Source organism: Talpa occidentalis, unplaced genomic scaffold, assembly GCF_014898055.3.
Source record: "Talpa occidentalis isolate TD23 unplaced genomic scaffold, MPIMG_talOcc4v2.1 talOcc4.15, whole genome shotgun sequence".
Lineage (NCBI taxonomy): Eukaryota > Metazoa > Chordata > Mammalia > Eulipotyphla > Talpidae > Talpa > Talpa occidentalis.
In genome coordinates, this window is record NW_023601543.1 from 69224564 (window position 1) to 69247045 (window position 22482).

The 22482-nt window shown below is 39.3% G+C and overlaps 1 protein-coding gene across 1 annotated transcript in view; it reads left to right on the plus strand.

Moving 5' to 3' along the window:
* Positions 1-22482, plus strand: part of DMD (dystrophin) — a 1988221-nt gene that overhangs the window by 421120 nt on the left and 1544619 nt on the right. Inside the window, 3 exon segments of the mRNA XM_054695791.1 lie at positions 3581-3673; positions 11732-11904; positions 17750-17868. Coding sequence (XP_054551766.1) covers positions 3581-3673; positions 11732-11904; positions 17750-17868 — 385 coding nt within the window.

The window sequence follows — 22482 nt, forward strand, 5'->3', positions numbered from 1 at the left end:
CTTTTGTGCCCTAAGTACATCAGTGCCTGACATATCATCAAAATATATTTGTTGAATGAAAGAGTCAAGAGGAAATTGATACATTTACATTCACTTTTCCATATGGAAGAATTTCTTTCCTCTACTGCCATGTGAGAATTACCAAATGAAATATAGATTATGTTTCTTTCTTTTCTTGATTTATTAATTTCCCCTTGGATCTCTATTTTTCCATCCCTAATAAAAATTCTAGAAATTTCTTGTATTCTACTTTGTATAATTAAAATGAAAATATTACAGCAAATTATTATCTGTTTGTGTAGGACAAACCTGTGTGAGTCCTCAACCATTTGAAATATTCAAATTAACTACAGCATACTGAATTAGGGAAAATTTGCATGCTGTACTCCTGAAATTCAACTCTCTAATAGAAAAGCATTTGCATTGCAGAAATAGGTGAACAAATAATGTCTTACAATGGCAGTATCACCTTGACTTACCTATACCCAAGAAAGTCAAGATCTTTTCCTGTTAACTAGATTTTAGCACCTCTACTCATTTACTTCTCAATAGAATCTTATAGAAACATCCATTCACATGTTACTTTAAGTTGGCTTCTTTATAGAGTTCATATGGTACCATCCTCACATCTAATCAATGTATAGTTCAATAAATCCTCTCCTATAAATTTTGTGTGGAATTAAATTATCGTATATCTAAACTTTTATCCTTATTCAAATGATTCTTTTTTTTTCTCTGAATTATTTTGTTTTAAGCCTGTCCACCAATAATTTTATATAGTTAGGATAAGAAATTAAGTAATTGAAATCCATGGAAAGGATATTTCAAAACTGCAAATAAGTTTATATGGGTAATAACTGGAAATGATATGATCATTAGACAAGTAGCTTTTATATTTTGGCATGTCTCTTTTATTTTATACATTTTTTACATTATTTTTCATTTTTGCACAGTACATGTATTTTCATCTTGATTGTAGTCCCCATACAATTCCCACCCTCCTTCTTTTGATCCGATTCCCTCCTCTCCCCCCTGTAGTATGTCTCTGATTTATAGTTGCTTGTTGATTTTGCTTTTTACTTTATTATAATTAGTTTTATTTCCTGGTCCCTTATTTAGGTTTTCTAAATTCCTGCTATGAACAAGTAGCTTTTTTTATTATTTTCATTTCAATTTCCAGGATAGCTTCATATTTTAGTTATAATTAATAAAAATTAGAAAATTAGGATGAATGATAAGGGATATATATTTAGCATTGAGGAAAGAAAGGTATACACATTTACTGGTGAGAGTAACAGGTGGGAAAGACATTTTGTAGTGAAACTTATCCCAGTAATGGTTTAAAGCCTGAGATAATGAAAGGTTTAACCAAAATGAGTCTCAGTCATTTAGTGAAGATATGTTGGGGAAGATGAATGGCAAACTTTGTCAGGTTGCTTCCCTCAGGACAAACAAAGTGGTAAGACTCAGGAGGCAGGCAAAAGAACATTATGGAAGGGATAAGTGAACCAAGAATAGTAAATAGGGAGGAAAACCAGAGTTAAGTCTCAACTCTCAACTCTTTCTCTGACAGTTTGACCCCCCATTCAATATATAGACATAAAATCTGAAGTTGCTTGATTCCTTTATGGTGATCTTTTCTCCTTTTATAGTATTCTTGGATGCTCGTTTTTTCGTTAACCTTTTACTTTTAGATAAATGCAATTCACTTTTAGTTATAAGCAATAATACAGAGAGATCATATGTACCCTTAATCCAGCTTTACCCAGTGGTAATGGACTGTAAACCAGTAGAATACCACCAGTCATCAATATTTTTAGAAACCACAGATGATATTCTTATTTCCCCAATTTTACTTGTATTTATGTTTGTGTGCATGTATGTGAGTGCTCGGGGGTTTTGTTTTATCCAATATTATCATAATGTGTAACTTTTTGTATCTATCAATGGAGTCAAGATGTAGAACAGATTTATAGCCACTAGGATTTCAACTTGCCCTTTTACAAGTATATCCCTCTGCTTCACCCATCCTGCCACTGTTCCTAGCCTTCTGTAACTGCTACTCAGTTCTCCATTTCTATAATTTTGTCTTTAAAAAAAAGTTATATAAATAGACTCATACTGTATGTAACCTTTTGAAGTTGCCTTTGCCTTTTCTTCTTTTTTCAAAGAAAGTAGTTTTTTTTTAATTTTTTTAAAGATTTATTTATTTATACAAGAACTGGGGTACAGCTCAGAGGCACGGGAGGGTGAGAGGATTCACCAAAGAGAGCAGGGAGCAGAACAGGCAGATGACCGAAAATGCTGATGAGGGGAGGAGCAGTGTGTGAGACAGGAGAGGTCTGCCACGCCATGTGGGTATCTCCCTGGCAGGCCAGGAATCGAACCTGCGCTGCAGAGGCTGTGGACAGCTTCACAGTGCTGCTCTCAACCCACTGCGCCACTGGGCAGGCCTGCCTTTGCCTTTTCACTCAGCATAATTCCCATGAGAATCATTTAAGTTGTATGTATCAACAGTTAATTCCTTTTCATTACTGAGTAGTATTACATGGTATGGATATATTACCTTTTCTTTTTTTTTTTTTTTTAACCATTTGCCCTTGAAGGGCATCTGAGTTGTTCCCAGATTTGGGCCACTACAGATAAAGCTGGTATGAAAACTTATGTGTAGGATTTTATATAAACACAAGTTTTCAATTCTTTGGGATAAATGAGAAGAACCCAATTGCTAGATTGCAGGGAGCATACATGTTCAGTTTTATAGGAAATGGTCAACTGTTTTCACGGTGGCTGTACTATTACATTTCTACCAGTAATGCACCATGATCCAGTTTCTACATATCCTCATCAGCATCTGACATTGTTACTATCTTTAAATTTTAGCCTATAATAAGTACATAGTGCTCGCTCATTGTGGTTGTAATTTGCATTTCCCTAATGGCTAATAATGTCGAACTCTTTTCATGTACTTATTTGCTTGATGCTTATATTTAACTTGATTCCACCTAAAAATGTTAGGAGCATGAAGGACTTGAGACACGATTTGCCTTGAAAATGAAATCCTGCAGATTTTGATCCAGTCTTGAATAAAGAAAAGCTCCATTGTTTGTTTCAGATTTGTGTTTCTAAAGCAAGGGCATTTTAGACAATTACAGTCACCCCTAATTATAAAAGCACTCTTCTGAGCTAGATAAAAGGACTGATGCCTTTTTTTTTATTTTTTTTGAGTTTCAATTATGTATTAGGAAGCAGGTCTTAATTTTAGGCATCCCTTATGAGTTATCATTGTTATATATTTCATTTGGAGATAACTGATTGGCCTCTTTACTCTCCAGTAATATATTTATATACTAAAAGTACATTCATTTCCTATCTCTTTGTAAAGGTATTTGGGGACACTTGTTTGTTACAGAAAGTGCATTTACATGTACATTTTTTTTCATTTTTAGATTATTTTTTAAAGTTATAATGCTGCTTACACACTGAAAATAGCTAAATGTAATTACCTTCATATTTGGTTTTCTTTCCAAATAGACATTTTGTCTCCTTCCTTCAAATGTTTTCCCTTTATCTTTAACAGGTTGATTTAGTGAATATTGGAAGCAGTGACATAGTAGATGGAAATCATAAACTGACTCTTGGTTTGATTTGGAATATAATCCTCCACTGGCAGGTAAGCTCCTGATGAGTGTTTTCTTGTTGGGTAATATGTTGCTGATCTTTCCTTTCAATTTTACCCTTGACCTGAACAGCTAACGTGTACCTCTAACAATACACAACACATTTTATCGTGCTGTCTTTCACACTGGAACAACTAATGTCATCCCCTGATGTGAGTGACCGACAGATTATAAAATAGGCTTTAGTACGTTTGCAGTAATTTTTTTCTGAGTTTTATTTCACCGCATACAGATGAAGTAAAAAAGACAAGTTTCTTCAGTAAGTTAATAAAAATGTTTTTCACAAAGCTGTGTCCTTTATAAATCACCTATTAGCAAAGGTATTTTTCCTGTTAATTATTATGAAATGAATGTGACCTTGTGACTTTTTTTAGAAAGATTTATTCATTTTTATGCAAGAACCAGGGTACTGGCCAGATGTGCGGGAGGGTGAGAGGATTCACCAGAGACAAAGTGGGGAACAGAACAGGCAGACTGACGAAATACACTGCTGAGGGGAGCAGCGGGTGAGACAGGAGAGGTCTGCCTCATCATGTGGGATTCTCACTGTCTGGCTAGGATCAAACCGGTGCTGCAGAGGCTATGGACAACTTCCCAGTATGGTGCTCATGGTGCTCAACCGCTCTGCGCCACCAGGGAGGCCCACCTTGTGACTTTTGCATATTTTCAGTATAAACAAGTATCAACGTATTTATGGGGTAGATATATATATATATATATATATATATATATATAAGTGTTATACACACAAGCTTGTCAAAAATCTCATTTGAAATTGCATCTTTTTCTGAACCAGCTAAGTATAGGATCTTTGAAGCCTATATCTATTGAATCTTTGCAAAAAAAGTTCAAACGTCATTTGCTTTGGTGAAGAGTATCCTTTTATTTTTCAGTGAGACCCATATGAGCTTAAATTTCAACTTCCCCATTTACCAGTTTAGTGACATTGGGTATAATGTCATCCCTTTCTGGACTATAAATCCCTTAACTGTCAAAGCAGGACAAATAATAATTAGCATTCACATTTCTTGTCAGGATTAAATGACAGAATATCTATGAAGCACTCAGTATAGTATACCATTTTCATTAGTGGTGTATTATACAAATAACATTGCTTAGAGTTTTCCAGTCATATTTTTAGAATTCTGAGAATAATTGAGATGTCTGCTTTTTTTACTAGCAGAAATTAATTTTACGTACAATGGCTTTTTTGAGATGTAATTTATCCAGCATAAATTTACTAGTCCTAAATGCAAAATTTAAAGTATACTAAACTGATCAAATTTTGTTGCCCACTGCTTCTCAAACTATTTTGAGGAAGGAAGAGTTTTCCCCCTAATCTGTCAAAGATTTTATGATATTCACAGTTATACAACCATTGCAACAATATAATTTTAGCACATTTCCATCTTTTTAACAATAAACCTCATGTCCATTTACAGTCACTTCCTATTCCCACCCCCAAACCAAGGCAAACATTAATCTATTTTCTGGCTCTGTATGTCTGCCTTTATGGACATTTTTTACATCAATGGAATCATGGAATGTCTTCTTTTGTATCTGGCTTCTTTCACTGAGCATAATCTTTGAGGTTCATCCCTATTGTAGCAGGTATTACTACTTCATTTCATAGTGTTGACTTTTAACTTGCATTGTAGATTGGTTCTGATCAAGGTCAGACAGCATGTAGACCAGGGCTCAGCAGTCATATTGCTCTCCCAATTGACTCCCCGATCCTTTGAGATACTCAATCCTAATTTACAGCTATATGGAAAGAGGGAGAACTACAGCTGCTGACAACAGAGAATAGCTCAAAAGAGCATCAAATGAGCCCATGATTCCCAATTCTGGGCCTTTTCATGTAGAGATGGTGTTAAATGGAACTTGCCAGGTAACAGAGGGCCCTCAACCAAACTGGTTTGATTCCAATGCTCAGTACTTCTCAAGTTATCTCGAGGAAAGAACAGCTTCTATTATATTTAAATTACATCCAACCTTTTTCTATAATATATAAATTATATTAAAGCTGAAAACTTACAAAAATGAAATAAAAAGACATTCAAAACCCAATTGTCTTTTTAATCATTAAATCCATTCATAAGACTTTGTTAAAACTGCTACAGTAGTTTCTAAGAAACTGTCAATTGCTATGTTAACTTTATGCCCCGGGAACAAATGGCTCAGGGGGGTTCCCCAACTTTCAGAAAACAATTTGAGTTGTGCAGATGTTGGTTGTGACAAATTCAGCAGAGAACTTAGGCTTTTTAATTGTATTTGTTATCCAAAACGTCTCTTACATGATTTCACGCTTCTTATCTTCTCAAAACCCTTTTCAGTGTCATCCGAACTCACCACAGGAATAGTTTCAAAACTATCCTGTCTGAAAATTTCGTTTGCTTGTGAGCTTGCTCATATTTTATTATTAGCATGTGAAGTGGCTTTCGTAGCCAGGAATACAAGAAGGGATACTTTTGCAGCCTGCCCTTGTTTGAAACCTCTCTTACAGTCTGTTATGTTCCTGCTGCATTCTTCAATCACTTTGATACTGGAATTGTAGGTTTTCAGGCCCAGTCTCCCAGCCAGGAATGGATCCCAGGCTGGGGTGTTTGATTAGTCCCCTTTGGAATTTGTGGCCCTTATCTCTGGAGCCTTCCTTAACACTCCTGAAGTCCCTGCACTGTCCTTTAGGCTGCCTAGTTATCCCTAACTTGCCCTAGGATTCATCTTCCCAGCTCTTCCTCCTTAACTTATCTCTCCTATCGTACTGTGTACTGTCCTGTTCTCCTAAAACTACTAAACACACTTAAAAAAAATTCCTCTGGCTGAATTCTCCTCAACATCACCCAATGAGTCCCAAAAAATATTTTCACCAAGAGTACATATTTGCCTTCCTATTAAATAGTCAAAGGAGCCTTTGAATTTCAGCAAAGATTAAAGGACACTGTGGGCCACCTAATATATTTTTCAGAACTATCAGTTTAAAAATGGCATGAAGGGGGCCTCCCCCAGTGGTGCAGCGGTTGAGCGAAGCTGCCCGCAGCCTCTGCTGCGCCAGTTCGATCCCTGGCCACTGGCGAGGGTCCCACATGGTGCGACAGACCTCCCCTGCCACCCGCTGCTCCCCTCAGCAGTGTATTTTGTCTCTGCCTGTTATGTTCCCTCTCTGGCTCTGGTGAATTCTCTCACCCTCCCACGCTTCTGACTGTACCCAGTGCTTGTATAAATAAATAAATAAATAAATAAATAAATAAATAAATAAATAAATAAATAAATCTTAAAAAAAAAAAAGAATGGCACGAAGGAATGGGAAAATGGGACCTTTTGTTCCAATGGCACCTAATGTGTTATTAATAGTGCTACAGAAAATTTCTTTTTGAACTCACAAAAGGTCAGGAATGCTAATTCTGTTTTCCCTATCACTGTTTTTCCAGTTTCCACTTTTATAAAATTGTTAGCTTGAAAATTAAGGCCACTATTAAAAAGTAGGCAGCTTTGAACAAAATCGTGAAACAGACAACGTGTGTTTGGTGTTGATGCTTCCTTCTTCTTTTTTTTTTTTTTTTTGTGGGACCCTCGCTGGTGGCCAGGGATCGAACTGGTGCTGCAGAGGCTGCAACCCAGCGCTCAACCACTGCACCACCAGGGGAGGCCCTGCTTCCTTCTTTTTTAAAGAGCCAACCATCTTTTTTAGGGCAGTTAACTCAGTTCTGGTTACCAACTGGAGATCAAAACGTACCCTGCTAACAGTGGTCTGCTGTTAGAGGTCAGGTCCCTAGCTTTGCTGGCAAACTCAAAGGAAATACTCAATTCCAGGACTATCTCACAATGGAATGCTTATATTATTTATGGATTTGTAGAACATACTAGAGAAACGTGGTTTTTTTCTGCCGAGAGCCCTTACTGTCAAATCCTTCCTAACCAGTGCCTTTGCAAGCCAGTTCTTCCTCTGGTCTTCAACAGGCTTTTCATACCTTAAATTCCTTTCCTCATAAAAGATTGTGTCTACCTCTCTTCACTCCTGCCCTTTGTTGCAATTCCTTTTAGTCACAGGTTGGATTTTAGAAAATGCAGGGTTTTTTTTAAAGATTTATTTATTTATGCATACAAGAACTGGGGTACAGGCCAGGCGTGTGTATGGGGTGTGTGTGTGTGAAAGGATTCACCAGAGAGCATGGGGAGCAGAACAGGCAGATCCACTGAAACACACTGCTGAGGGGAGCAGTGGGAGAATCAGGAGAGGTCTGCTGCACCATGTGGGTTGCTCCCAGGCAGTGCCGGGGATGGAACTCTTGCTGCAGTGGCTGCCAATAGCTTGATAGCACTGTCTTTAACCCCTGCACCACCAAGGAGGCCCCAGGAAATACAGTTTAGCAGGCAGGATGTTAAGTCATGCCTCTGGGAGTCCAATGCCTGTGGAAGGGTGAGGGTTGCTGGCGGGAGAACTGGACTGGAGGAGCACTCAGCAACAGCCGTATTGACCCCAAGGGCATGTGGAGCTAGAGTGATGGCTCTCCAGGGTTGTCCTGTGTGGGGTTGGAATGGCTGAGTCTTTATACTTTTGCTGGTCATTAGTCACAGATATGGGTTGCCCCGAAGAAGGGTATGTTCTTAAGTGATGTCACTCTGCAACTCAGGGCTCCTGAGAGGACTAACAGCTGAAGGTTGCTTGGTGACATCTGGGACCACCAGATCTTTTTTTAAAGTGCAAACTGGAGGGTACCCAGAACCCCAACACCTGCATACTCTAAATGGGTCCTGATATCTGCCACACAGAGACAACACATACTATTACTGTGAAAGAACTTTAATAGCATAGTGTGCGTAGAGTAAGAGAAGAAAGGGTAATACTTTCCCAATAAAACACCCCAAGTCACCCATCCCCTCGTGGATGTGGATAAATATCCAGCCAAAGAAGGTTGGTCCAAAGTGGGGCTGCAGAGGCCAGAAAACTTGCCCCAAGTCTAAGGCACCTTCTGTTGGGGAAGGTTGGGATTTGTCCCCCAAATCCCTGGTGCAAGCCCAAAGTCAAGAAGCAAGTGGGCTTTCTTCTTTTTCACATCCCTCTGTTCCCTGTGCCTCCATCAAGTCTCATCCAAATCTTCTCCCAAATCCCCTTCAGCTTCTCCTTGTAGCTCAGCTCCACCCTTCATTAGATGGGGCAGGAAACCTGGATCCTCCCCCTTTTATGGAGATTACACTATTACACTTCTTTTAAAGATACTCTTGCTGGTGCATCTCCAAGACCATCATATCTTTGCCAAGTTAACTCCGCATCATTTTTGGAGAGCACTGCTCAAAAACATTTCAATATTTTCCTTTTAAAAGCAGATATCTAGCTGTACACACATACATACACACACAATTTGTTTAAATTGATTCTTTGTATTGTAGGGACAGGAAGCCCTGAGGGTAGGAATTGTACAGACTTAACTTAGGAGCAGCTTGGTGGCATTGAAGGTTGATCCCTAATAAAGATTTCTGGTAACTGTCTTTTATGTAGGAAAAGAAGAACGGATTATCTTAAATTGCCCTTTATTTAATTTATTTTTTTTCCTCAGCAACATTTGTGCCACATAGAAGCAATACCAATGAGGCTGATAAGCTGAATTAATCACATAATGATGCTAAAGGGCTTTTGGATTGAATACTGTGTTGTCCTTTAACATTATGTGCATAGAGGGCAGTCTGGCCAAGCAGTTCACAAATGAATCCCATTCATCACCGGAGGGTTATCTGATCAGTGCAAATCTATCACAACCACGGAGTGGGCATCCAGTGATTCTAACCCTGGATCAGCACAGAACAAAGCACACATGCTGCAGTTTCGCTGTTCCTGAAGATTGTGTATTTTATAACTTTGGAATATGAGAAAGTTATGTATCTTACATAACTATTTGACCTATTTATGCACTGAGTAACTGACTAAATAAGAAGGTCAGGAAGGTATTAAGAAAGCTGGATCACTCACCCCTAAATAGTAGATTTAGTTATTAAGGGATGATCACAAATACATACAAAGATTTCACATCTCTGAATCGTTGCCACATTTACAAAACATCATCTCAAATCCTTTTCAAGTATTTTAAGGTTAAATTTACTAGTCTATCCTAAAATTTGCATTGACTCTTTCACACAAAAATAACTAACATTGGAGATGTTAAAATATGTATTTTCCCCAAAGGCATTTGTTAAGTTCTACATGGATGAAGAAGCAAAGTAAAATGTCATGTTTAGAATACACAATGAATATTCATCATTTGATCAAATGTTGGTCATATCTGGACCTTAAATTTCCCAAAAGGGAAAGACCTTGGTGGTAAAAACTAATCAGATTTTATATACATACTTTTTTCAAGTATATGACAAGGTTCTGTGTTATTTTAAAGAAGTTGTTTCAATGTCTTTAATTATTCCTTTAATACAATATATGTAAACACTTTATTCTGTTAAAGAGACATTAGTTCTTTTCTCTTTTTTTTTTCCCTTGCTAAAAACTTTGAAGGTTCTGCTCTGTCCATAGCTCGGGAGGGGGTTTTAGGGTGGTTAAAAGCTGCCTTGCTGCTGGAGGGATGGGTTGGGGCAGCTTCCTATATACCAAGGGGTTTGCAGAGGGGCCCCTCCAAGGCCACTGCACTAGGAGGCTTGTTGTCCGGAGTTTCACCTCCTTCCTCTTTGGGAGGCTTCCACACGCGGCTGGAAGGAGGCGCTGTAGGGCTGGATTTGCGTATTTAATAGCCTGTGCGTTCTCGTGCTCCCCCACCTCCGGGTGTGGATGCGAAAGCAAGTTCACCCTCTAGGTCCGCTTCGTCGAGTTAGAAATGAGCAGAGAGGTCAGTGTAGGAAACCTGCAGCTGCAGGTTAAACAGGCGGTTGACAGAGGACAGCACCTCGGTGGACTAATTTTGATGAATCTGGGCGTTCATGGTTGAGGAGGAGGTAAGCTCAAAACCAAGCCAGACCCAACCGAAACAGTGTTGGCTGTTCCCGGAGGCAGCGGATGGCTGAGAAGTTGGTTTTGCAGGGTCCACCTGGAATAAAGGGGGGAGGCCGGGTGGGGGCTGGGAAGAAGGGAGTTTTCCGGGTCTGTTTGGTCCAAGCACAGTTGACTCAAAAGACGGATCTGGTGGATCTCCGGACTCCCTGCACCGCCTCCATTCTTGAAACCTAGGAAAAGTGTTTAGAACTTTTTTTCTGTGTCAGATTAGTTAGGAGAATGAAAGTTCTTACAGCCTTGTATGTATAGTTAAGGAAACAGAGGCCTCAAAATGATATGTTGTTTAATGAAAACAATTCCTTCATAGCAGAAGCAAAATTTGAACGGAGGCTTTTATGGAAAATCAAGTCCATTCTCTCAGTAATGGTGCCATTCCTCTATTCTGAAACCTTCACTGTATCTTAAATTCTTGGTTAACAAGTCTAATTTTTTTTAAAGATTTGTTTATTTATATAAGCACTGGGGTACAGGCCAGAGGTGGTGGTGGGGGTTTAGAGGAATCACTAGAGACAGAGCGGGGAACAGAACAGACAGACTGACTGAAATACACTGCTGAGGGGAGCAGCGGGCGAGTCAGGAGAGGTCTGCTGCGCCATGTGGGGTGCTCCCTGGCCGGCTGGGAATCGAACCCTCACTGCAGAGGCTGCGGACAGCTTCACAGTGTTGTGCTCAACCTGCTGCACCACCAGGGAAGCCCAGAAGTCTAATGTTTTTGTGCACTCTTTACTATAGCAGTTGCATTGCAAGTTAGAAGACGAATTTTTTTTTTTTAATTTCAAGAGGGACGATTTTTAAAACGCTAAATAAATAGCTTGATACCCCAGAACCCTGGAGCGATGTTCAGCCTACCACATGGTATCCCAGGCACCAACCAATCAAAATAAACTCCTAACCAGTTCAAATGAACTCTGTCTGGATGGAATCCATTCTCTCTCCTTGCTAATTCACCCTGAAGTTCTCATTATTTATTATTGAAGATTAGGACATTCACATTTCTGTTTGTGTGGTTTTCGTCCAGGGACTACGTTTTCTTATGAAATGTGTTTTCCACATCTAGGTCAAAAATGTAATGAAAAATATCATGGCTGGATTGCAACAAACCAACAGTGAAAAGATTCTCCTGAGCTGGGTCCGACAGTCAACTCGTAATTATCCACAGGTTAATGTCATAAACTTCACCACCAGCTGGTCTGATGGCCTGGCTTTGAATGCGCTCATCCACAGTCATAGGTAAGGAGATGACTGAGACGGAATACATTTATAACCATCGATTTGGAGATGGATAATTTCCTTCCCCGTGGTTCCAGATCATTTCCATCTCCTCAACATGTTATGGATGCTGACTATATCGATCTAATCATTCACTGGAGTGCCCAAATAACATTTATCCATTTTAAGGTTATATATCACTTAGTTGTTTAAATATTTAATTACTGAATGAGATTGTGAATTTAAATATTTAATTAATGAATGAGATTGTGGTCAGGAGGATGGGCTCAACATATTTGAAATTGGGGCTCTGCCAGAAAATCAAGGTTAAATTCTAACTTGGCTAAAAGTGAAGTTGGTCTTTGTAGGGTAAATAAAGATTGGTCAGGCTGTTGTGCCTTTGACCTGTGTGGCTGTCACCCGCGACCTTGAATGCAGAAGGTGCTTGGGCGCTGGGTTCAGGGTGTGCATACCTGATGATGGGCACCTGGCGTATGATAATGCATGTGTTAAGTGGGCACACCTGTGCCTAGGAAGGCAGGGCTATAAGGGTGGTGTCACTCAGAGTGTGTGGTGGACAGCATTGGAGCAATGACTGTGGGAGGAAGTAAGCCATGAGACAAGTCCAGAGACAGCCCAGAGAGTAAAGGTTCACCAGGCACTGGGAGGCCTGCCAGCCTCCTGGTTACCCAGTCCTCCTGCCTGCCCTGTGCCTGGTTGTGTGTAAGGGCAGGAGGCCACAGAGCAGGTGTTCGATGATTCTATGCAGACAGGGTAAAGGAGGAGTCCTGAAGCCCTCGGTGGCTCTTGCAGTCTTTTATTGGGATTTTACTGGATGCACGGCTGCAAGGGGTGCTGGGGGGCCGGGAGGCTAGCAGGCCTCCCAGCCCCCAGCAAGTCTACACTCTGTCTGGGCTTTCTGGCATTCTCTGGTGGTCTCTGCTGCTCTGCTCTCTCATGGTTCTGCTTCTGCTTCTCTCTGGCTTCCCCGTGATGATGCCCATAAAAGCCCAGTCTTAGCCCAGGTGAATGGCATCTGCATATGCCCACACCCTACTCCAGGTGCCCACCATCAGGTATGCAATCCTAGTGGTGGGAGGGCAGAAAAGCCTGATACTTTTTACCTTACCCTACATTGCCCCACTAGAAATGGTGTGGAAACAGTAAAAGCCTGAAAAAGCCACTGAGGGCTCCAACACTCCTTTACCCATCTGCCCAATTGACTGCGAACCTGCCCCGTGCCTGCTGGCACCAGTCTTACAGTACAAATATGTCACTGAGAGTCTGAACTATAGAGCTTAAGGATGGTTCCAAATCTGTGAGTAATGTACACAAAATAATTACCATCAGATTAATATGTGAAAAAGAAGTAATTTCTGTTGGCAGGTACACCCTTAAATAGCGAATGCTGTAAGGCCCTGTATATATTTTATATTTCAGGGTTAAAGCTCTGAGTGTCTTAGCAATCAAGGCAAAGAGCAGGCCACAAGTAAGTCTATGACTGAGGGCTTAGAATTTTGAAAGAAAGTTTGCCATGGAAAAGCACAGTATTTAGCATAATGCAGGGAAGCACGTTCTTCTGTGACATGTCATAAAAAAGAACTTAGTGGGAGATAGTGAACCAAGTTTTGTATATGTAGGGTCAGTAAAAGTATCTGGCTTTTCTGCCCTCCCGATTGATGTTGGATCCCCGCGATCCTGAATGCATGCCTGATGGCAGACACCTGGACTAGGGTGAGGGCATCGGTAGATAGGATACACCCGGGCCAAGAGACTGGGCTTATAAGGCCAGGGCGGCAGAGGATGGTGTGAGTGGAGTGCGGAGCAGTGCGGTCGAGTACGGTGCGTGCAGCCACTTGCAGGGGAGTGCAGAGGCGAGCAGCATGAAAACACCAATAGGGCTGCTTGAACCGGTGATAAACCTACCTGTTATGGGATGGTTGCATTACAGTACACTGTTGTGTTTTCTAAGATGACAGAATGGGTGGTATTCTTTTGCTTGTGGAAAGTGGTTTACTAAATGAATTAGTAATAGTTCAAGAAAAACAAAACATGGTGAGTTTGTATATATAATGCACACATACACTAGGTATACTATCTATGTGTCTAACATGTTTACTCTGAGGAATATCTGCTTAGGTTTTCCTATTATCCATCTCTCTTACCCAACCCAATCCCCAGGGTTAAATGCATTGCCTTATTAACTGTGCTGGAAATGCCACTGGACCGCATCTTCCCTCATTTTCAGTGCAGCTTATCTTTTCTCACTTTCAGCTTACTTTTCTTGAGGAGGCTACTATTCTCTTATACCAATCTTGATTCCAGAAAAGTCCAGAATATACATTTTCTGCTGGCTTAATGCAAGAGCAAATGCGCTCTGAATAAGCATCTTTGTCAGGTGTCTTGCTCCAGCTGGGTTTAATTAACCCCATCCAGACTGAGTTTCCAGGTGAATGACTCAGCAACCTGATTTTCCAAAGGAGGCAGGCTCGCACTCATTTGGCATGTTAAGCAGTGTTAACACTGTTTTTCAGAAGTATGACACGATGCAAACTATTTCACAGCTTCAGAACAGCCAGGTGAGGAGGGATGGAGACATTTCTTCTGCATTATAAGGCAGTGCTCATCATGCTGCACACGCTTCCCAGGGCCTGACCATAGTGATCTTGCCGTTCATGTACACATTTGCAGATGAACAGAAATGCAGAACAGGTTATGCGGACCTTGTTGGCTCTCTAGCGTTTTCTTTTCAAGTGGAAGACTTGAATCCTGCAAGCATATTTACACACTACATTTGTTAATATTCAATTTCATGATTTCTGTCTATATTTGTAAATTATACAACAAACATATCCAGATTGCCCTGCAGCGTCTGTCCCTGACCCACTTTCTCTCAAAATACCATCATAAATTCTCTCCTGTCACATTGAATGAATCATCAGTAACTACCTTTTTATATTTTTCAAGAGGTTCCTCACAATTGATAATGCTTTCATGAATCCTCTCCCTCTTCTTTTTGTCTTTGACAGATGTTCATATTGTTTATCTAAAGCCAAAAAATGGTTGAACTTTCTGGTCCGAGGTGATCCTTATTGGTACACTTAGGGTTGTCACAAAGGTCCTAATTTCAATAATTGAATGCCAGCTATGTAGAACAAAAGCATGTCTTTAATATAGAGCATAGGAATTGACAAAGAGCCTTCATGGTGAAATTAAAACTTAAAACTTCCCCAAATACATTGAATTTAATTTTATTTCTTGCAGTCTTCCTACTACTAGAGGCAACTCCCAATATACACCTATTTCAGGTTATAAAAAAAATTGTTAGCTATTTTGGGGAACTTGGTGTATACAAGGGAGATTATATTTCCTAAGAAGTGCCCAAAATTCTGGTGAATTAATTGGGGTTGGAAAAATTAAGTTGTATATATTGAATTGTGGTTTTAGAAAATATCAACTAAGCCCATCCTTGTAACTATGTCCCCTGCAAGGCATAAGTTCTTAAGTAGGGTTCCACTAATAGCCCCCTATAGTCCTCTAGTTGTATGCAAATTAAATCTATTTAAAGATATGAGCAGGTATTTATCTGGAAAGAAGTTTCATTGCCCTCATTGGATTCTGAAAGGTATATGTGAACCTGAAAAGGTGAAGAACCATTTAACTAATGGTTTCCAATGTTGTTGGGTTCAATTGCAATTCCTTAACTGCCAACACCTTTTTACAAACTAATCCCAAGCCCCCTCCTAACTGTATCTCCTACCACTTTTCTTAATGTAATCCAAAACTTCCATTTAAAAGTCCCTTATGGGCCTCCCTGGTGGCACAAGGAATTAACCACAGCATTATGAAGCTATCCACAGCCTCTGCAGCACGAGTTTGATCCTTGGCAGATCAGGGATCTGACCCACATGGCGCAGCAGACTTCTCCTGTCTTGCCCGCTGCTCCCCTCAGCAGTGTATTTCAGTCAGGCTGCCTGTTCTGTTCCCAGCTCTGTCTCTGGTGAAACCTGTCATCCCCCCGCAACTCTGGCCTGCACCCCACTTCTTCTATGCATAAATAAATGTTTTAAAAAAGAGTTCCTTAAACTTCAGAAATTTTTCTTTTTATTCTTTTTTAATTTTTTAATTTTTTTTGTTTTTTCAATTTTTTAATTTTTAATTTTTAATTTTATTTTTTTAAATATTTATTTTTATTTATACAAGAGCTGCGGTACAGGCCACAGTCGCAGGAGGGTGACAGGATTCACCAGAGACAGAGTAGGAGCAGAACAGGTAGACAGACCGAAAGCACTGCTTAGGGGATCAGGGGAGCTGAGGGGAGCAGTGGGTGCGACAGGAGAGATCTGCTGCCCCATGTGGGATTCTTCCTGGCTGGACAGGAATCAAACCGGTGCCACGGAGGCTGAGGACAGCTTCACAGTGTTGAGCTCAACTTGCTGTGCCACCAGGGAGGCCCCAGAAATATTTCTTAATATTGTTAAATTGTAGAAAACCTCATGTCTTAGCTTTTTTCACATTTAGAGTTCACCTTACCATGATGTATGCATGCCCTCATCATTGGATTTAAGGTTCTTATAGGATAAATACTGCCTGTTACACTTCATTTTCTCTATTATCAAGAAAATGATATTCATGTAGTATGTTCTCATCCATTCTCTGGTGTTGAACCTCTTGCAGGTGTCACACTAGGTGTTTAGAAGTGAACATAACTGACAAAAAAAAAAAAAAAACAAAAACAAATACCCCAACACCTATATTTAACGTTCCATTGTGGTACAGTCTAGATTAATTAAATTTAAAATATGTTAGAGTGCCAGTGATGATAATATAAAGCACTGAAGAAGTATTATAAATGAGTATGGGTAAATTTGATTTGTGATCATGCAATTTTGTGAGGGAAAACAGGGGAGGCCTCATCAATAATGTGGGATTTGGATAAAGAGTTTAAGAAAGTAGAGGAGTGAGCCATTTTGATGTTTGGGGGAAGAGAACACTTGGCAGAGGGAAAAGCAAATGAAAATTCGGGAAGCTGTGTAATGGGTTGGAAGGAAATGGAAAGAAAGACAAGAAAAAGGATCAAAGAGTTAATGGACAAACAGACCAGGTAGGGCTTGCAAGTCACAGTTGAATCAATGAATTTACTCCATTGATATCAGGGATTTGAGAATGTTAGGAAACATTTTAGCAGATCATTTGGGGAGGCTCTGCTGACAAGAGATGAACAAGGACAAGAGTGGGTGTAGGGGAACAATTAGAAAGCTAATGCAGTAATCCATGCAAAATAAAATGGTGGTTTGGATTAAGGTGATGACAGCAAGGATAGTGAGAAGTCGAATTTTGGACGTGTTTCCTACTTACTGGGTGTTGTAGGCGTGGAAGCCATCACAGTTGGCTCCAAAGTTTCTCATCTTAGCAGCTGTAAGTTTTAACTTGTCATTGATTATATAAGAAGAAAGAAATACAAGAGACGTAGGTGGATTTTGAGGGGAGTGGATAAGAATGAATATCAGAAGCTCACTTTTGGGCACTTAAGTTTTGTGATGACTCTAAGTGGACATACTGAATTGGTAGATGAATCTAGAGTCTGGAGATTAGGGAGGTGATCTGGGCCAGGCTTATAAAATTGGAAGTTTCCAGAAAATGGTATTCAAAGTCTGTGAGATGAACACTTTATTTAATTTTTTTGCTGCTTGGAAAAAGTATTCAAATTGTGACATATTTTTAAATGAGAAGTGGTTTTGATGGGTTATGATCAACTGTTAAGGATTATGGATATGGGTTATCAATCAGAAATTAGAATTGAAGTGAATCTCATAAAATGCTCTAAAAATTGATTTTTGTCTATGTGTGTGTGTATGCGTTTCAGGCCAGACCTGTTTGATTGGAATAGTGTGGTTTGCCAGCAGTCAGCCACACAGCGATTGGAACATGCATTCAACATCGCCAAACAACATTTAGGCATAGAGAAACTACTGGATCCTGAAGGTTGGTACATTTCTGAACTGCTTCTGTTTTTAGTGTAGTTTTGATGTTTGTTGGCTCATACTTAAAATTTCTACAAGCTAAGCACAAAACAGAATATGTGTTGCATATATGTATATACATGTGTATCTATAGCCCTATATCCCTATATTTCAGGTGAATTTAAAATGTTTTCTCTTCTTGAACTGAATTATGAAATGTCTTATATCATTTTAATTATCAAAATAACAGTATCTAAAACAAAAGTGTGACACTGGGAAAAAAACCCCAAGCCTTTAGAATGTATATGCCTCATGGACAGAACATACTACATTTAGAGTACACGGACTCCAAGTAATTATAAAAAGTTCATGTTTTGCTTATTCTACCGAGAGATTTGATACACTAATCAGCTATAATTAATTAGTTACTCTTGCCAGTTTCATTCATATACTCTATAAAAGGCAACATGGTTTACTGTTTAAATCAGGAAATCTATTCCTGGCATTGCTTCTATTATAATTTGTCACTCTGGGGAAAGTCCTCCGTTGGATGATTATTCCCTTTCTGCTGCTTTAGTTGACAGGCAGTACTGTACTAATATTTTTATTACATTACACTTAAATTAATTTCATTCTTATCTCTGGGGCTACACAGTCATACCTTCCAGACACATGAATTAGAGGGTTAATGGCCTCTGCTTTTCTTCTAGCCTATGAGGCACAATTTTGGGTTGCCAACTTCTTTGAAATTGCAAACTCTGTTCTCTTTCTTAAGGCTTTACCACACTTTAAAACCAGAAAATGGAGTAGTAGTGTCAGTCGGATGGATATTTGTGATATAAAACAAGCTGATCTTCGGGCAGGTCTTTGACATAATGAATCAGTTACAAATAAGGAGATCCTCAAGTGATGGTGGTAGGTCCCACCAGGAAAAGCTCAGAAATCGCTGAGGGTAATCTTTCGCTGGTGAATTTACCACTGACTTGAATCTAACCCTGTGTTGCATATCCAGAAACCTTGTCACCTCAGCTTATTGACTAGCAGATCCCTGTGGTGTTGTGGTGGTGGTGGTGATGGGATGGCGTTAACTTGAAACAAGCTCCAAAAAAAGAGCTACCAAAATGGAAATCTGCTTATTTTACATGAGATATCGAACTACCACAAAACCCAGATGCTCATATCTAGTTGACCTTTGCACCGCTCTTGGTGAGAACATGTACTTGGGGCAGAAAATTATAGCTGCACAAATGTGTTTGCTAAGTTGAAATCAGATTAAGTTCATTAGAAATGTTTCTTCCCCTTCAGATAATGTGTAGCCGAGTGCTGACTCCTATTACTCTTTTTGTTGATTCGGTAGATGAGCAACATCCTCCTGCCCTAATTTAGCTCTAAGGGAGAAATTGTATTAATCATATCTCTGTCTTTTGAAGTGTGGGACAGATTTGCCTCACTATTGACTCCTAGTGCTGATTCAGTACCGATTCACACATTTTTCTCATACACCAGTGAGGAAGAGAGGGCAGACATCATGAAAATACGGATTTTAACCCCTGAGAAGTGCCATGTGTATGGATTTGAAAGATAAGCCTGCTAGTTGGTTTTTGTTTTCACATCTCGCGATCAGTTCCCATTATTTGGTATATATGCTCTAGTTATTCTTGTGTATGCCCTATCCTTCCATAAAATAGTAAGAGCAGGTTGAAATAGATCTTCTTCTTAAGTGATAAAATCATTTTTAATCTCTAAGTCCACCTTTCAATCAATGAAGTGGGGATAGTTAGATAGACTTCCACTATTTAATCAGAGTGTACATTGATGAACCTGTAATAGAGATGGGCAGTTACATAAATGAAATATCTTATACAATAGCCTGACATACCAATTATATACGCTCTCCTAAATAGAAAGTCTGTGTTGAAATGCAATTTATTTATTTATTTTAAAGATTTATTTATTTATTTATTTATTTATACAAGCACTGGGTACAGTCAGAAGCGCGGGAGGGTGAGAGAATTCACCAGAGCCAGAGCGGGGAGCAGAGCAGGCAGAAGGACCGAAGTACACCGCTGAGGGGAGCAGCGGGCAGCAGGAGAGGCCTGCGCGCTATGTGGGACCCTTCTCTGGTGGCCGGGGAGCAGCCAGGGATGGAACCTGCGCTGCAGAGACTGCAGGAAGCTTCGCAACCCAGCGCTTAACCGCTGTGCCACCGGAGAGGCCCTGAAATGCACTTTATATAGACTATAGGGACCCCATTATAATATTTCAAACTTGATAATTCAAATGCAACCAAATGTAATAAGCTGATTGATAGAGATCATACCACTGTTTGTGGTTTTATTTTGCAAATAAAATCTAAAATTTGAAAATCCTTTCTATTTAAGGACTCCTTTCTAATTTAAAGAGCATTCTGCCTTGTAAAATGGTTTATTAAAATTTATTTATGGGTGTCAGTAAGGTGAGGATTCAGCATAAATCTGATACATATTTTTAAATATCTGTCAATTGCTGCCTATGTGTTAGGGAAATATTCAAATACATACTTAAAAATTATTGCTTAGTATGTTTCAAGAGATGACATCAATGGTAATTGAAAGAAAAATATTACCTAAATTATAAAGTGTTTTTTATTAACTGCTTTGTTATTCATAAAAGATAGAGTAGCATCTCTTAGAATATAAAACTTTGAACACTCTCTTCAATATATGTAATGGGAGATTCTTGTCTTTCTTTCATGCCCAGTATAGTACTTATCTTTGAGAAGATCATATTTTTATTTAACCAAGTATTGTTTTTTATTTTATTATTATTATTTTTTAAAAATTTATTTATTTATTTATTTATACAAGCAAAGGATACTGAAAGAAGCGCAGGAGGGTGAGAGAATTCACCAGAGCCAGAGCAGGGAACAGAGCAGGCAGACTGACAAAGAAATACACTGCTGAGGGGAGCAGCAGGCATGGCAGGAGAGGTCCCTCGCCCGGCGGGCAGGGATCGAACCTGCGCTGCACAGGCTGCGGGCAGCTTTGCAGCCCAGCGCTCAACCGCTGCGCCACCAGGGGAGGCCCTTATTATTATTTTTTAAAGATTTATTTATTTATACAAGACCTGGGGTATAGGCTAGAGGTAAAGGAGGGTGAGAGAACCCACCAGAGAAAGAGTGGGAGCAGAACAGGCAGACTGACTGAAATACACTGCTGAGGGGAGCAGCGGACAAGACAGGAGAGGTCTGCCGTGCCATCTGGGAATCTCCCTGGTCGGCCGGGAATCAAACCAGTGTTGCAGAGACTGCTGACAGCTTCACAGTGCTGCGCTCAACCCACTGTGCCACTGAGAAGGTCCCAAGTATTGTTTTTTCAGGTTATGCATGATGATGCCAGCTATTCTCCAAAACAATTTTCATTTCATATTTAATATGTCCCTTAGGAGGTTAATGAAACATTTTTCTTTTTGTTTAGGGAGATATTTTTTATTATTGGGGGATTGACGTTATATTTGGTTTAAGAAACACCTGCCAAAGAATGTTTTTAGAATTCTAAGCATATGCTCTGTTGATTAGGTTAATTTATAAATTAAAAAATCACTGAAATATACTTTAGAGATTTTTCATATTTTGCAAGTATTGAGTATGGTATGCTTTGTTTGGCCTTAACTGGTGTTTTGGGGCCTAAGCTTTGCTTTTCAGTAGGATTGTTTTTTAAAATAAGTAGCAATCAGCTTTAGCTAAGAAATTTCAGGAGTTGTTTCTAGTGTGTTTAAATGTTAACATATGCAAAAATAAGTAGTGTTAGGGTAAAATTATTTAAGTGATGCATCTTTGTGCTCAAATATAAAAGGTGTATCTCTTTCAAAATATACCCTATTTTGAATCAGGTATATCCTATTTGGAATCAGGTGATTCACTTTCTGTCAACCATTTCCCCATAAGATGTGTTGTACATGCATCATGGTTTTCACATACAGTGTTTGCTTCCCTCACTTTCAAACAAATTGGTTTGTCAATTCACACAACTCTTTTTTGCATTATGAGAATGCTTTGTCAGCTTTTTCTTGTGAATTACAAAGTAGTGATGTTCTTAAGGAATAAAAAGTGTGCCAGCTCTAGATGACATTTGCATACTACTTAGATAGGTCACTTGCATTTGAGACATGCAATATGGTATAGAAACTCCCTAACTTTTTTAGCAGGATAACTTTAGGATGAAATGTAAATGATGAGAGTAAAATTCAATGACCATAACGGTATGTGAGAAATATTTGTAGCCTCAAAAATGACATTTCCAAACCAATTTGTTTGGTTTTTATGCACTTCATTTTAACTTCATGAGGATGGTCACAACAGATTTTAATTTCTGCTTGACTAATCCCTTGCATCATCCTTCAGTTTTTTCTGGAGTCTACTCTTCTAAGAACTAGCTTTGCCTTTTTGAAAATTTTACTACTGGAATGAATGGTCTCAGACTTGGCTTTGCTTGCATGCAGTTCATTAGTCTTTAAAAATATTTTCAAGAGAAAATATACAGTGCTTGCTATATAAAGGAATTCTGTTAAGGCCTCTTCTGGATTTGATAGCAGTTTGAGCAGGTGGTGTTTTTTCTTTCCATCTTTGTTGCAACTATCAGATTATTCGTGTGTGATC